This window comes from Mesocricetus auratus, unplaced genomic scaffold (assembly GCF_017639785.1).
Source record: "Mesocricetus auratus isolate SY011 unplaced genomic scaffold, BCM_Maur_2.0 Super-Scaffold_6730, whole genome shotgun sequence".
In the NCBI taxonomy this organism is placed as follows: domain Eukaryota; kingdom Metazoa; phylum Chordata; class Mammalia; order Rodentia; family Cricetidae; genus Mesocricetus; species Mesocricetus auratus.
The window spans coordinates 14,155,097-14,169,594 of NW_024429184.1; the positions used below are offsets into that span (position 1 = coordinate 14,155,097).

The 14,498-nt window shown below is 46.6% G+C and overlaps 1 protein-coding gene across 3 annotated transcripts; it reads left to right on the forward strand.

The window, feature by feature from the left end:
* The first annotated feature begins 877 nt into the window (after positions 1-877).
* On the forward strand, positions 878-13,674 carry Slc25a51 (solute carrier family 25 member 51). 3 transcript variants are annotated; one of them, XM_040738929.1, is made up of 4 exons: positions 878-1,031; positions 4,336-4,433; positions 8,643-8,710; positions 9,885-13,674. In XM_040738929.1, the coding sequence occupies exon 4, from the start codon at positions 9,911-9,913 to the stop codon at positions 10,805-10,807; it is 897 nt and encodes a 298-aa protein (XP_040594863.1). In that variant the 5' UTR covers positions 878-1,031; positions 4,336-4,433; positions 8,643-8,710; positions 9,885-9,910; the 3' UTR covers positions 10,808-13,674. The 3 variants fall into 3 exon arrangements, with proteins under 3 accessions (XP_040594863.1, XP_040594876.1, XP_040594868.1); XM_040738942.1 differs by lacking the exon at positions 878-1,031 and adding an exon at positions 1,097-2,291; XM_040738934.1 differs by lacking the exon at positions 878-1,031 and adding an exon at positions 2,682-3,992.
* The last annotated feature ends 824 nt before the right edge of the window (positions 13,675-14,498 follow it).

Sequence of the window (14,498 nt, forward strand, 5' to 3'; positions counted from 1 at the left end):
CCGGGCGTTAGTGGCGCACGCCTTTAATCCCAGCACTCGGGAGGCAGAGGCAGGCAGATCTCTGTGAGTTCGAGACCAGCCTGGACTACCAAGCGAGTTCCAGGACAGCCTCCAAACCCGAAAAAAAGAAGTGTTTTCTAATGTGTTTTCCCTTAGAAACCCGATTACGTGGATGCTTTGCAACACCGAAAGATTGACATGCCTGTTTGCGGACTCAGGGAGGCGTGGTCTCCGAGAGGAGGTGTGGTCTCTGACATCTTCCTAAGCAAACAAACACTGGCCATGCTGGGGATGCCCACCTAGAGGTGATCGGTAATGGTGGGGTAACCCCAGTCATAAATCCAGGAGTCTGCCAAGGAACCTCCCCCAAGCAAGTTGACCTCTTCCCTTCGGTCAAATTCTCACATTTGTCGCCTGTGGTCATGTACAAATCAGAACCATCGTACGAATGTCACAACACCGGGGAACACATTCTCGGAAGAGATGAGTAACTTGCCCAAAGACACTCGAGACGTGCCCGGGTCTCCGTTAACTCGTGGCATAGTGCTCCTTCCAAGATGCCAGACACTGTGTGAGCTCCCAAGGGAAAAGCGGCTGTGTAGGACCGCAAGCACACACAGGTGTCCTGTGAGGTGCGGTGACAGCAGCTCTCCACCAAGCTTTGAGACCCTCGGACCAGATGCGTTCAAGCCTTCACGCGCGCGCTGGACACACCCTTGGATCTCCGGGAGCTCGACGGGTCCCACCCTAGAGGACGCGCTGGCTGTTTATGGCACAGTGAGGCCACCGTACAACCTCAGCTCAGAGCGAGGGGCTAGCGGCGTCCCAGCCTGGTGAAAGGTGTGGCAGAGTCCTGGTCGGGCAGGAGGCGGCACAGGGTGGCCTCAGCGGCCGCCAGACTCGGAGCCAGGCGGCGTCCTGATCACGTGGTCCGACGGCACTTCACCCCACCCCTGCCTGGGCCAGGCCTGGTCTGCGCCTGCGCGGGCTCGCTCGCCGGCCGTGCTGCGGGCGGGCGCCCGCGGCCGTGGGTGAGTCCTGGGTGGGGTGGGGAGCAGCGGCCCGTGCGCCCTGGCTTCTGGCGGGACGGCGGGGAGGCTTGAAGCGGGGCCGCGGCGTGGTGGCCGCGCGAGCTCCAGGCCCCGCTCGCGGATCGCGCCCGGGAGCCGGCCGAGGGGCCTGTGGTGCAGCGGCGCTTGGCCCGGGAGGCGCCCGCCCACAGCCGGGGGCGCGGGAGCTGCAGGCCCGGGGAGGAATCGGCCTTTGTCCGCCCCGAGGGATCGCCCGTGCCTCCGCGCGGCTGGCGATTCCGCCCAGCGCCTTCGGGTCCTCACGGAGAGCGCAAATGGAAGGCCGGGGAATGCTCGTTCTGAGACACCATGTTGCATCGGGCAGGAAACAGTGGAAGCGGGCTGGGCGGGCGTCACTCGTTCCATTCTGTGTGGCTTGTCGGTATCAAGATTAGGCAGAGGGTGTCAGCGCCTCAGCCATGTTTACGCCTTTTAGCCTAACCTTTGTCTTGGCCCCTACAGGCTGCCCAGCCGGTCCTAGTGCCTACCTGCTGTTAGTTGGTTTGTCTGTCTGTTTTTACCTGTGGTCTATTGAGCAGAATACTGAGTTGTACGTGGAGTCATGCCAAAATGGACCTCCGGCGCCTTGGCTTTGAAAGGATTCCTAGAATCGGGTCCAGGGCACACGAGAAACAAACCAGAGTCACTCGCAACACTTCTGACAAGGACAGACTCTGGTCTAAGCTAAGATAGTGGGTTTTCCTCACAGGTGTTGCTTTGCACCTGCAAAAGTCGTGCTCTATCTAGAACTCGAACCCTGGCTAACCTTGACTTTAAATGCTGACTCAGACCTGCTGACTAGTGGAAATTCACATCCTTTGAGAATTACAGTCACCCTTTGCCCTGTTTTTGGACAGAGACCTTTGTATTAAGGTCACATCTGGGTTTTGCATACCCGTGTGGGCTGCAAGTTACACTGAGTGCTTAGGATTTACAGCTTCTTACATCACGGAAGTTTGACCCTTGTTGGGTGACAGTTTGCTCCTTTATCTCGATAAACTAGTGCGGTTATGGTAAACAAATTTGTAGTAAACTGCAAAGAATGATTGTTACTACAAATTTAAGTAGAAGTCGGTGTCACAGGGTTTAGTCATGTCAGAGTATAGTAATCTAACATGCCATGTTTTAAATAATAACATAAATTGGGGAGGAGGCTCTAATGTGCCACTGCGCTCCTGACGGTCCAAGGACAACTTTCCAGAATCATTCTTTCTTCATAATGTGAGTTACTGGCAATGAACTCAGGTTATCACCTTGGCAGAAAGCTCCTTTACCTGATGAGACATCTTGCCTTCTTCCATAGTCTAAACTTTTACCAGCAAACTGCACACTGTCTTTCCTTCTCTCACTGCTTTAAGAACCTGGGCATGGACTGCAGAGGTGGATCAGCTGTTAAAAGCTAGGTTCGAAAACCAGTCACACCCTGATGGGTGGTGTGCAGTTTATAGGAAGAACTTTGTATGGGAAGTTTTCAAAACGTTACTCTTGGCCATGCGTGGTGGTGCTCCCCTTTAATCTCAGCACTTGGGAGGCAGAGGCAGGCGAATCTCTGTGAGTTCAAGGGCAGCCTGGTTTACACAGAAACCCTGTCTCGAAAAATAAACAAAAAATACTTCTTTTCGACGGGTGTTGGTGGCCCACACCTTTAATCCCAGCACACGGGAGGCAGAGGCAGGCAGATCTCTGTGAGTTCGTGGCCAGCCCGGTCTATAGATCAAGTCAGGTGTTGCAAATACTTTTTTTTTTCAAGACAGGGTTTCTCTATATTGTTTTGGAGGCTGTCCTGGAACTCGATCTATAGACCAGGCTGGCCACGAACTCACAACAACAAAACTTCTTTTCTGTATAGGACTTTTTAATATTTTTAAAGATTTGTGTATTATGCATTCAACATTCTGCAAGCCAGCAGAGGGCACCAGATCTCATTATAGATGGTTGTGAGCCACCATGTGGTTGCTGGGAATTGAACTCGGGACTTTTGGAAGAGCAACCAGTGCTCTTAACCTCTGAGCCATCTCTCCAGCCCTGACTTTTTAATATTTAATAATCTAAATATTCAACAAGATTCTTAAAATTTCCTACATAGTTTGTAGAGAGGTCCATAAATAACAACTGCATAGGCTGTTTTCTGTTTGCTTACTAACAAGGCCCATCATTATGGCCATAACTGATTGAATGGAGCTGTTTGGGGGGATTGGGATTTCTCTGTGTAGCCCTGGCTGTCTTGGAACTTACTTTGTAGACCAGGCTGGCCTCGAACTCACTGAGATCTGCCTGCCTCTGCCTCTGAATGCTGAGATTAAAAGTCTGGGGATTTTTGTTGATTTTAATGTTAACTATGAAATTAAAAAAAGAACAAGACATTATATAGTATCAGGAATTTCTGTGCCAGGTTTTAAGTTTTAAAATCTTGTTTACTATAAGATTGGCAAACATTAGGTAGTCTTATAAGTTTTCAGCCAGGTGTGATGACTAAACTTGGGAGGCTGAGGCAGGGGGATCTCTGTGAGTTTGAGGCCAGCCTGGTCTACATAGAGAGTTCCAGTATAGCCAGAGCTACATAGAGAGACCCTGTCTCAAAACAAAACAGAAACCAGTTTTTAGACAGACTTGGTAGTTCCTATAATTAGGTGGAGGCAGGAGGATTATGAGTTTGTGACCAAGCTGGGCCAGGCTGTAAAGTAAGACGTAGTCTCAAACTAACGAAGGTCTTCACCTCATGCCTATTAACTGGAGCAGTAAGAAGCATGGATGGTGCAGATCACACTCCTAACCTTCAACAGACCTGCACTTGGTAGCCCTGCCTTTCCAGAGCCTATAGAACATGGTTTTACGTTCACCATGTGAAGTTACAAACCTCTGGCGAGATGCCTCAGAGGTTGAGAGCATATACCTGACTTGGATTCCTACCACCTACATCAGGTGACTCACAGCCCCCAAAACTCTTAACTACTAGGGGGGTCTGATTTCTCTCCGGGTACCTACACTTATAGGCATAGACCCACACAGACATAAGTTTAAAAAATAAAAAGAGTCTCATTCTCTGTAGAGGTTTGGGATCACATCAGATGTTGTTGAAATATTTGTTTTGGGACTGGGGATATGGGTGAGAGTGTTGGCACTTAATGAAGAGTTGGTTCTTTGTTGGGCATAGGGACATTAACAACGGGCTACTGTGCTCAGGAAAAAGGGGACAAATATGGGCATATCCTTTAAAAATAAGAACTTTAAAAGAGTATAGAAATTAAACCAGATTTTTTTTTAGGGAAATGCAGTTTTCAGTGAAGAAGGCTAACAATGGAGAACCCTGGAGAAGTTACCAGAAAGCTTCACCAGCAGTGCCAGCTTCAGTGGATATCACAGGTGAGTTCTTACAAACTCGAAGTACCAAATAATGAAATGGTGATAGCGCCGGGCGTTGGTGGCATACGCCTTTAATCCCAGCACTCGGGAGGCAGAGGCAGGCGGATCTCTGTGAGTTCAAGGCCAGCCTGGTCTACAAAGTGAGTTCCAGGACAGCCTCCAAAGCTACAGAGAAACCCTGTCTCAAAAAAAAAAAAAAACCAAAGAAAAAAAATGGTGATAGCATTGAAATTGTCCCAGGTGTAGTGAGAGAGACCACAGCTGTGCTCTTAACAAAGCCAGTGGGGCAGCTGCTAACTGGGATCTCTGGGGAACGGTAGTGGGGAGAGGAAAGTAAAATGTAATGTTAGCAAGAAGTTGGGAGTGTGGCTTAGGGGCAGAGCCCTGGCTCAGGACGCACCAAAAACCAAAACACATCTTGGCAAATGTTATTTAGCTAAAAGGATGTTTGGCCTTAGTGAGTAGGTCATGTCTGTGTCCTGGGGCTGGAGGTATAGTCTTTGACTTGCAGTGGCTACTTACAGGGCTTGTCTTTCTCTTTCGTGCAGGGCTGAGCTTTGCCTTTTTGACTTTTTGATGGGGCAAAGGTAATACATGCTTAGTAGGGCCTTCCCCTTAAGTAATCTCCGCTGGCTGGTGATCTAAGTGGCACTGTGCGCTTTTGCTAAAGGTAGAAGTAGTGACCCCAGCTCCCGTTACCCACACAATTGTGGGGACAACAGACCTTGGCCAGAGACCCACTTCCCCATCAGCCTGGGACCAGGCAGCTGTAAGACAATGTTTACTAAAAACAATACAATGCCCAGGGCAATAAGTTCCTGAAAAGGGCTTGCCCACTGGACCGCCCTGACCTCGACCTTTTCCAAAGACTAACCGCCTCTTCTGACACACCCAAGTCAGTCTCTGGTGTTGGAGCAGAACCAGCCAGGGGTAAGGCAGGGAGCAGAAGCCTTTCTGGAGGGAGGCCTTTCTTGGGAAGTTTTCTTGAGCCTTTTTGGGGCCTGCTTAAAGTTTTCTTTACATCGTTGACTGGTCTCTGTGTCATCAATCCCGACACCCTCCACACATTCTCGGATACAGGCTACACAGAGGACGCGGCACACAATCACAGCAGTAGACAACCAGTAGTCCCTTGCTGAAATGAACAGTTCAGTAGGTTAGGTGTATTAAACCTCTCCAGGGACTGGGGGTAAAGCCCAGTGGTAGACCATGTCACTGACATGGGTGAAGCCCTGGATTCAATCCCCAGCACCAAAGATAGATAAATGCATTTCTGACATATTTTTATATCATAATGGATTTATTAGAATACAACCTGAGGAACACCTATACATCAAGTAAGTACTTCAGATAAGAACAGTAGCATAGTTCAGCCTCGGTTGAGTACAGTCTGTACTCCAGATCACTCAAGGCTGCTCTCCAGTGTCTGAGGTAGGTAAATTCTGTGTCTTATAAACAAGGTAGCTAAGCACTCAGGAGGCAGAGGCAGGCAGATCTCTGTGAGTTCAAGGCCAGCCTGGTCTACAGAGCAAGTTCCAGGACAGCCTCCAAAACAATACAGAGAAACCCTGTCTTGAAAAACCAAAAAAATAAAAAATAAAATAAATAAGGCAGCTGTGACTTGTCAAAGCTCACAGGTAAATATGTGGTAGAGCTGGGATTTTGATTCAGGAAACTAGTGGGTTCTAAGGCTCTTGTGTGTTACCTAGGCTCTGGGTCCAGTGTCTCTGACCGTTTCATAGCTACCTAAGAGCATTTGTCCAAAGTTGAAGGTGCCGGGGAAGCGCAGGCCCTGCTGTGGCGAAGACTAAGTGACTCCTCTAAGCTGTGTTCTCAGAAGGAAGACTACAACTGTGCGCCATACCTCATCCATCTGCAGCTCCTGGTTCTCCTCTGGGCCTGGGCTCTGCCTTCTGCTTTCTCTCTAATGTTTTTGTTGTGACTGTTAGTTTTCAGCAGCAGAGTGTGGTAATGGAGGGAACCTGGAAGAATTTAAGAGGCTTTTGTTTTTGTTCAAATCACAGACCTAGTTTGTCTGACCAGTTTTATCTCCCATGATACCTTGCGGTGTGGCTCAGGTTTGTACCGTCTTCCACCTCTTGTGCTGCTGCTATGAGTGTGGGTTGCACACCTGCGGTGAGATGCTGACCACTTGACAGTTTAGTTGGCGTTCACCAAGAATCACTGTACTGTTGTCCATAGCATCTACAGTTCCATTAACACTGCACTGGGGCTCCTGTGTCACAGTGCACCAGTGCTTGCTTTTTGGTCTTTTGAAACATGTATTTGCATATGTGGGCATGACATGCCCTGCTGTGCCTGAGGAGGTCAGAGACAACTTTTGGGATTAGTTCTCTCCTTCCACCTTGTTTCTGAGGTGTGGCCTGCCCAGTGGTTCTCAACCTGTAGGTTGTAACCCCTTTGGGGGGGACAAATGACCCTTTCACAGGGTTTGGATATCAGATACCCTGCATGTCAGATATTTGCTTTATAATTCATAACTGTAGAAAAATTGCAGCTATGAAGTAGCAATGAAATAATTTTATGGTTGGGGTCATCACAACATGAACCATATTAAAGGGTTGCAGCATTAAGGAAAGTTGAGAACCTCAGTCCCAACAGATTCTTCTGCCTCTGCCTTTTTTTTTTTTTTTTTTTTTTTTTTGGTTTTACGAGACAGGGTTTTTCTGTGGCTTTGGAGGCTGTCCTGGAACTCGCTTGGTAGTTCAGGCTGGTCTCGAACTCACAGAGATCCACCTGCCTCTGCCTCCCGAGTGCTGGGATTAAAGGCGTGCGCCACCAATGCCCGGCTGCCTCTGCCATTTTTAAATCGCGTCATTTACTATTTAGCTGCTTATTTGTTAAATGTGGTCTCATACTGTAGAAGAATTAGTCCATCTAAAAAGACAAGGGCCTTTGCGGGGTGGCTCCATGGTTAAGGGTGCTTGCTACTCTTTTAGAGAGCAGTCCCCAGTGCCCATGTTGGGGGCCACACCCACATGTGCCTCCAGGTCCAGGGGATGATCCAGCATACTCTGATAGCCTCTTAGGCACCGCCAGCAAGGGCATGCAACTGCATACACATGTACATAGGTAAATAATAGAGTAGGGCATGGTGGCATCTTTCAATGCCAGCACCCAGGAGGCAGTGGAAGATGGACCCCGAGTTCAAGGCCAGCCTGGTCCACAGAGTGAATCCCAGGACAGCCAGGGCTACACAGAGAAACATTACTTAAAAGACAACTTAAAAATACTAAAAATGGGGGCTGGAGAGATGGCTCAGTGGTTAAGAGCACTGGCTGCTCTTCCAGAGGTCCTGAGTTCAATTCCCAGCAACCACATGGTGGCTCACAACCATCTAATGAGATCTGGTGCCCTCTGCTGGCATGCAGGCATATATGCAGACAAAATGCTGTACATATAATTAAAAAAATACTAAAAATGTAAAGTATAGTCAAATTACTGTTTTATCCCCAAGTAAAAGGGTGATCCTTGGGCTGTAGGTGGGAGGTGGAATCTTGCTTTACGGCCAAGCTAGCCCCAGACTTGCAGTCTCCTGCTTCGGTTTCCTTAGTGCTGGGATTGCAGGGAACTGACAAACCTAGCTGGAGCCAGCTATTTGGCTATTTTTGTTGTTAGTTTTCTTTCCAAATATTTTAAATTACATTTATTTGTCTCGAGGGGTGACACACATGTTATGATGAAGTCCGAGGAAAACTTGGGGAGTCAGTTCTCTCCTTGTATCATGTAGGTTCCAGGGGTCAAACTCAGGCTGTCAGGCTTGGTGGCAGGCACCTCTTTACTGCTGAGTCATCTCGCAGGGCTTAGACGGGGAGGAGACAGTGCATAGAGCTAGGACTTTGCAGATCTCCATCTCACTATCAGACAGACCCACTGTGACCCCAGGGCAGCTTTCCAAAGTCATTGCCCCGGGTGGGAAGGTGGGAACTAGTGACATCATCAAAATATTCTGGCCCTACCAGTTATTAGTTATGTCTTGAACAATGAGGATCATTGGGGCTCTTTTTCACATACAAAACTAGAAAATTACTTTATAGTTTGAAAACTTAAATGAAAAAAATAAAGCATAGTACATACCTTAACTGCATTCTCTTATAAGCTCTCGTATCCCAAAATATGCAGCCTGTGCCCACGACACTTAGTTATCATAGACATTAATGTACTGTTATGGACTTGCTTACTCGGCAGATTCTGACTAGCCTGTGGCTTTATTGTCTCTGAGGATCCAATGCCTAGCAGAAGACCAAAGTTCACAGGTACGGAATAAATGTAAAACGAGATGAGTGAATGACATACTTTGCTGCTATATCTCCTGGAAGGACTGTGTCTTCTTTTTTGTTTTGTTTTTTGAGACAGGGTTTCACTTGAAGCCCTAACTAGCCTGAAACTTGGCTATGTAGACTGTAGGCAGACCTTTTAACTTTCAGTATTCCTCCTGCCTCTGTTTCTCCAGTGCTGTAATTACAAATGAGCCTGGTAACTGTGAGTCTGTTTCAGTAGGATGAGGGAGCGGTATTATTAGACAGAATGACCAGTGTTTAGGTCCGTGATCTTGACGTTCCTTGTTTTGGGACTTTCTAAATTTTAAAGAATTATTGTGAACCTCAGAAAGCTTTCGCTTATATGGGTTGACATGCAAGGTTTAGGATTAAAACAAATTTTACTTTTTTTTTAAAGATTTATTTCTTATGTATACAGGGATGTAACCCTGCATGCCAAAAGAGGGCACCATATCTCATTATAGTTGGTTGTGAGCCACCATGTGGTTGCTGGGAATTGAACTCAGGACCTCTGGAAGAGCAGCCAGTGCTCTTAACCTCTGAGCCATCTCTCCAGCCCCTAAAACAAAATTTAAATAGTAATTACTGCTAACAAAGCAATGATAAACCTATGGTCTGTTAATATCACATTTTTATGAGAAAAAGTTATTGCATTCTGTGCCCCATTCTTTTTCATGAAGCAAATGTGTTTTATAATTTCCTGTACTTCATTCCTGTCTGCTTAAAGGGTTGTTTGGGTGGAAGTCAGTCTCATAACTTGAAAGGACTCTTGTACTCTGAAATAGCTCTAACCATCAGCGATCGGAAGCCAGGCGTGCTAGAGTGGGTCTGTACTGCTAGCACTGAAGATGTGAGGGGAAGCCCAGCCTGGGCTATATATAGTAAGACTCTGTCTCAAAACTGCAACAGCAGCACCAACAAAAACCCATAGGAAACAAACAATTGATCTGCTGTACCTGTATGCATATGTAGAAACAGCACACCCACTGAACCTCATTAATATGTACAATTAATAAAAGTAATTTTTTAAATTTAAAAACACAGTATTACTAGTCCAGTTTTAAAGGGAAAATGTAGTCTAGAAATTGGAGAAAGGATTGGGGTGAAGTTTGTGTTCTACTCTTTGTAACACCCTCATCATTGATTATAGGTTAAAGAAGAAAGATCATAAGCATCATGATGGACTCAGAAGCGCATAATAAGAGGCCCCAGATGCTGACCTCTTCAAACCAGGATTTGTCTGCTCACATTGCAGACGTGGGGCAGATGAAGCATTACTTCTGTGGCTGCTGCGCAGCATTCAACAACGTGGCCATCACATACCCAGTTCAGAAGATCCTCTTTCGGCAGCAGCTGTATGGCATCAAAACCAGGGATGCCGTGCTCCAGTTGAGGAGGGATGGGTTTCGAAACTTGTACCGTGGGATCCTGCCCCCGCTGATGCAGAAGACAACCACGCTGGCCCTCATGTTTGGTCTGTATGAGGACCTGTCACGTCTGCTCCTTAAGCATGTGAGCACCGCTCCCGAGTTTGCCACCAGAAGTGTGGCAGCCGTGCTTGCTGGGACAACAGAAGCCGTTCTCACTCCATTCGAAAGAGTTCAGACTTTGCTTCAGGACCATAAGCACCACGATAAGTTCACAAACACGTACCAGGCCTTCCGGGCCCTGAGATGCCATGGAATTGCAGAGTATTACCGAGGCTTGGTGCCTATCCTTTTCCGAAACGGATTCAGCAATGTCCTGTTTTTTGGCCTTCGAGGGCCAATTAAGGAGCATCTGCCTACTGCCACTACGAATAGCGCACATCTGGTCAACGACTTCATCTGTGGAGGCGTGCTGGGTGCCATGCTGGGCTTCCTAAGCTTCCCGATTAATGTTGTCAAAGCCCGAATACAGTCTCAGATTGGTGGGCCATTCCAGTCTCTTCCCATGGTCCTCAAGACCATCTGGCTAGAACGGGACAGGAACCTGATCAATCTTTTCAGAGGCGCCCATCTGAATTACCATCGCTCTCTCATCTCCTGGGGAATCATCAATGCAACTTACGAGTTTTTGTTAAAGATTGTATGATGAGGTCACCACATGAAATGTTATTCTGGACCAACTAGACCTAAAGAGAATGCAATTTGGCTTTGCTCCTAATTGGCTTAAATACAGGTTGGTGTCATTAAGTCCAGGCCACAATAAATTACAGACAAAGCATGGACAAAAACAGTAAAAGGTTTCAGTGGGCAGATATCAGGGTTTTGGTTTGATCATTACTCAAGAGCTTTAGGCTGTTACCTGGTAACTAGCCGTGTATCTGATGACCTTTTCAGGGCAGCTGTCAGCCAAGATAGAGTCCTCTTCCTCCCGGAAGCAGTTGCTAGGCTTTCTTATGGAGACAATGGCATCAGCAGCAGGAGCATGTTTTCCTACCCCAGGGCTTCTCGGGCTCTTTCTCACCTCATTGGTTGCTCTGCTCGTAGGAGGGTCACCGTCATTAACCCCGAGCGTTGCATGGTGGACTGGAGCAGAGCAGACGGAAGTTAACGTCTTAGCTATATAGTTCCATGATGAATTGTTGGAGTTAGCTTTGATACTAAGTGCTGTTGGTAGTCATTATCCAAACTCCTTTTATTTAGATTTGATAGACTTGAGCAGCTAATGGAAGCTTCCATTTCACTGTTTAGCTTTGAACATTTTCTGTTTAATTCTGAATGTGACTTTAAGCCCTTCCAGAGTGTCCATGTGTTTTTTTCTGAATTCGTTGCCAAAAGATAGGGTGACCTAGTTAACTTCTGTCATGGGCTTCATCCTGGTAAGCTGTTCACTGCAATGTCTACTGTTTTTGCTTGGCTTCTTTATGCTGCTGGTGTCAGCATAGCTGACCAGTGCGGGCATTGTCCCTTGTGAGTAGTGACGTTCGTCATCGTATTCTCTGGCACTGGACTTAAAAGAATAAACACTTCCATAAAGTTTTATTTGGGGAGTCTGTTACTACGATTCCAGGTGTTTTTCTTGGTTTCTCAGAGTGAGGTGAGAAGCAGAGGATGGGTTTCCCAGTGCTTGTTCTTCTATTTCTCTGGAAGGATTTCTTCAGGGCTCTATGTTCTAGGACCACTAGAGCAGCGCAGCAGGGTGTGGTCTGACAGAGAGTACCTGATTCCCGGAGCTCAGGTAGGGTTTAACTGCCACTCACGGGGCCAAGGAATCAGAGTTAATTCTGGGCAAATGTAACATGACTCACAATCCAGTTGAAATACATGCATTCTGGAGAAGTAGTTTATGAATCTTTAGAAAGTTGTCTGTAAACTAGTTACACTTGTTTTCTAGGATTTGTCATGGGAGAGTCAGCTTGTCCTTTTTTCTTTCCATGGTGCTAGGGATTGAACCCAGGGCCTTGCACATCCTAGGCAAACACTACCCACTGAGCGACACTCCAGCCTCCCCCAGTTTTGTTTTTGAGACAGGATCTCAACACGTAGTCCAGGCTGGTCTTGAACTTACAGAGGTCCACCTGGCTCTGCCTTCTGAGTGCTGGGATTAATTAAAGGTGTGAGCTGCCACACCTGGCATCTCCAGTCTTTAAAGGTTTCTTAGAGATTTTTCTGGGTAATCGCAGACGAATATGTGCTCATATCTACAAACTGAAATTAGACCCTCAACTGGAGTTTGCTAGAAGTTTCTGGGGCAGGTAATCCAAAATAGCTGTTTACCTCTACTACATTGAAGCTGGTTAAATGAAGTACACTTTCTCCCAGCTGTGAAGGTTGGGAGCATAGCAAGCATTGGGGTGACAGTAATGGAGCAGCACTGACGGAAAACTTTGTGCAGTGCAGACATGGAGCTGTGAGGACTCAAGAATTTGGCCCAGACAAGTGTGAGTAGTACCGTGGCTTCAGTTCAAATTTGAAGGGGATGAACTCACATGAGAGAGGGCAGCACCCACAGCGCGGGGAAGGGGAGCTAGTTAATGGGGGTTAAGTTACAGGGCTTCCACCCTGGCCCTGGTGAGGTCACTGGCCTTCCATGATAGGCTTGTTTTCTGCACACTCCTGCAGGTGGAAGAGGCTTAAGTTAAGTTGTAAAGCACTCCTGTGCAGCACGTGAGGGTTATAAGGGCAATGCTTTGGCTGTATCAATTATGTGCATTTTAAAACAAACTTTTTAATGATTTTTAACTTTTAAGCATTTTTATCACTCTTCAAGCTCTTGAAGACTAAAATGCAGTATATTACAGAGATGGCTTTGTCTGCTATAAATTTAAGCTTGACAAAAAAAATTCATAATTTGTAACCCAGTTTGTCTGAACTTCTTTCTACGCCGCTATGTAATTAATAGATTCTAACTAGTGTGGTGACATTCTTTACAGGCAAACCTGATGAAAGAACTCTGAAAAGCTTTAAAGTGGCCTTTCTGTTGCATGTGTGGCACAGGTGGCTCATGAGCACGGGACACTCGTGTCCTATGCTCCTTAGCTGATGCTGTCAGACACACGAGTTTTGCATTTAACACGCTTGAGTGCTGGGAACCGTCAGCACTGCCCTGGTGCCCACACAGCCTTTGCACGGTGGCAGGTTGTTACCTTACCCCATTTGTGGTTAGACACAGATGTTTGTGCCTGTCATCATCCATCTTGTGGTTGGTCATATAATCACTTGCTACATATTATGACCCTGTTCAATAAAGCAGAATTGTACATATATATATATAGTCATCTTTGAGTCCCTAAAGTCCCTGAGATCAATTACAATGTAGATAAGGCCACAAACTTGTAAGGTAAGGTGCAGAGTGCTGGCTTTGATTGCGTGGCTGCCATTGGATGAACTCTGGTTGGAAGGAGGTCAGTGCAGTATGTGATGCGGTCACAGATGAGGCCACAGACTTATCCTTGGTTTCTTTATGTTCAATGTATTTTTCCTCATGTACAAATAAATGCATATTAAAAACTTGAATATGTTCTCTTGAGATTGAAAGATTTCTAATTTTTTTGTTGTTTTGGCTTTGGTTTTTCAAGACAGGGTTTCCCTGTGTAGCCCTGTCCTAGAACTTGCTCTGTAGACCAGGCTGGCCTCAAACTCACAGAGATCTACCTGCCTCTGTCTCCTGAGTGCTAGGATTAAAGGCGAGGGCCACCTCCTGGCTGATTTCTGATTTTTTAAAAAGATTTATTTATTTATTATATATTCCTGCAGGTCAGAAGAGGGCGCCAGATCTCATTACAGATGGTTGTGAGCCACCATGTGGGTGCTGGGAATTGAACTCAAGACCTCTGGAAGAGCAGCCAGTGCTCTTAACCTCAGAGCCACCTCTTCAGCCCTGATTTCTGATTTTTAATGCTCTTTGCATGCCATATTGATGCACAGGCAGGTCTACATATATTCTTTTTATATTTAAAAATGACTAAACACCAAGTTCTAGTTGTTCTATTGAGTTGTGACTAAGTTTGAGTAAGTCTGTTAAACATTCGTGTTAACTTTTGGGAGGTGGAATACAATTTGGTGTTTTGTGGCTGGGAAGTCTGGCACTAGCGCTCTTTAGGGGGTGTAGTAGTCTACAATCTTTCTGTTGATAAACCTAAGCTCGCTGACTCAGCAGTTCACCTGGAGGCTCAGCTCCGGCACCACACACCCTGTTTAGGAGGGCTTGACCTCACCTTCACTGCAGAGCATTTGTTTCTTACATGCTTCTCTCCACTGTAACACACTTTGCCATTCGATTTGCCAGGCGTTTCTGCTGCAGATCCTCTAAGTTACGCCTGTGGTCTCTGCTGAAGAAT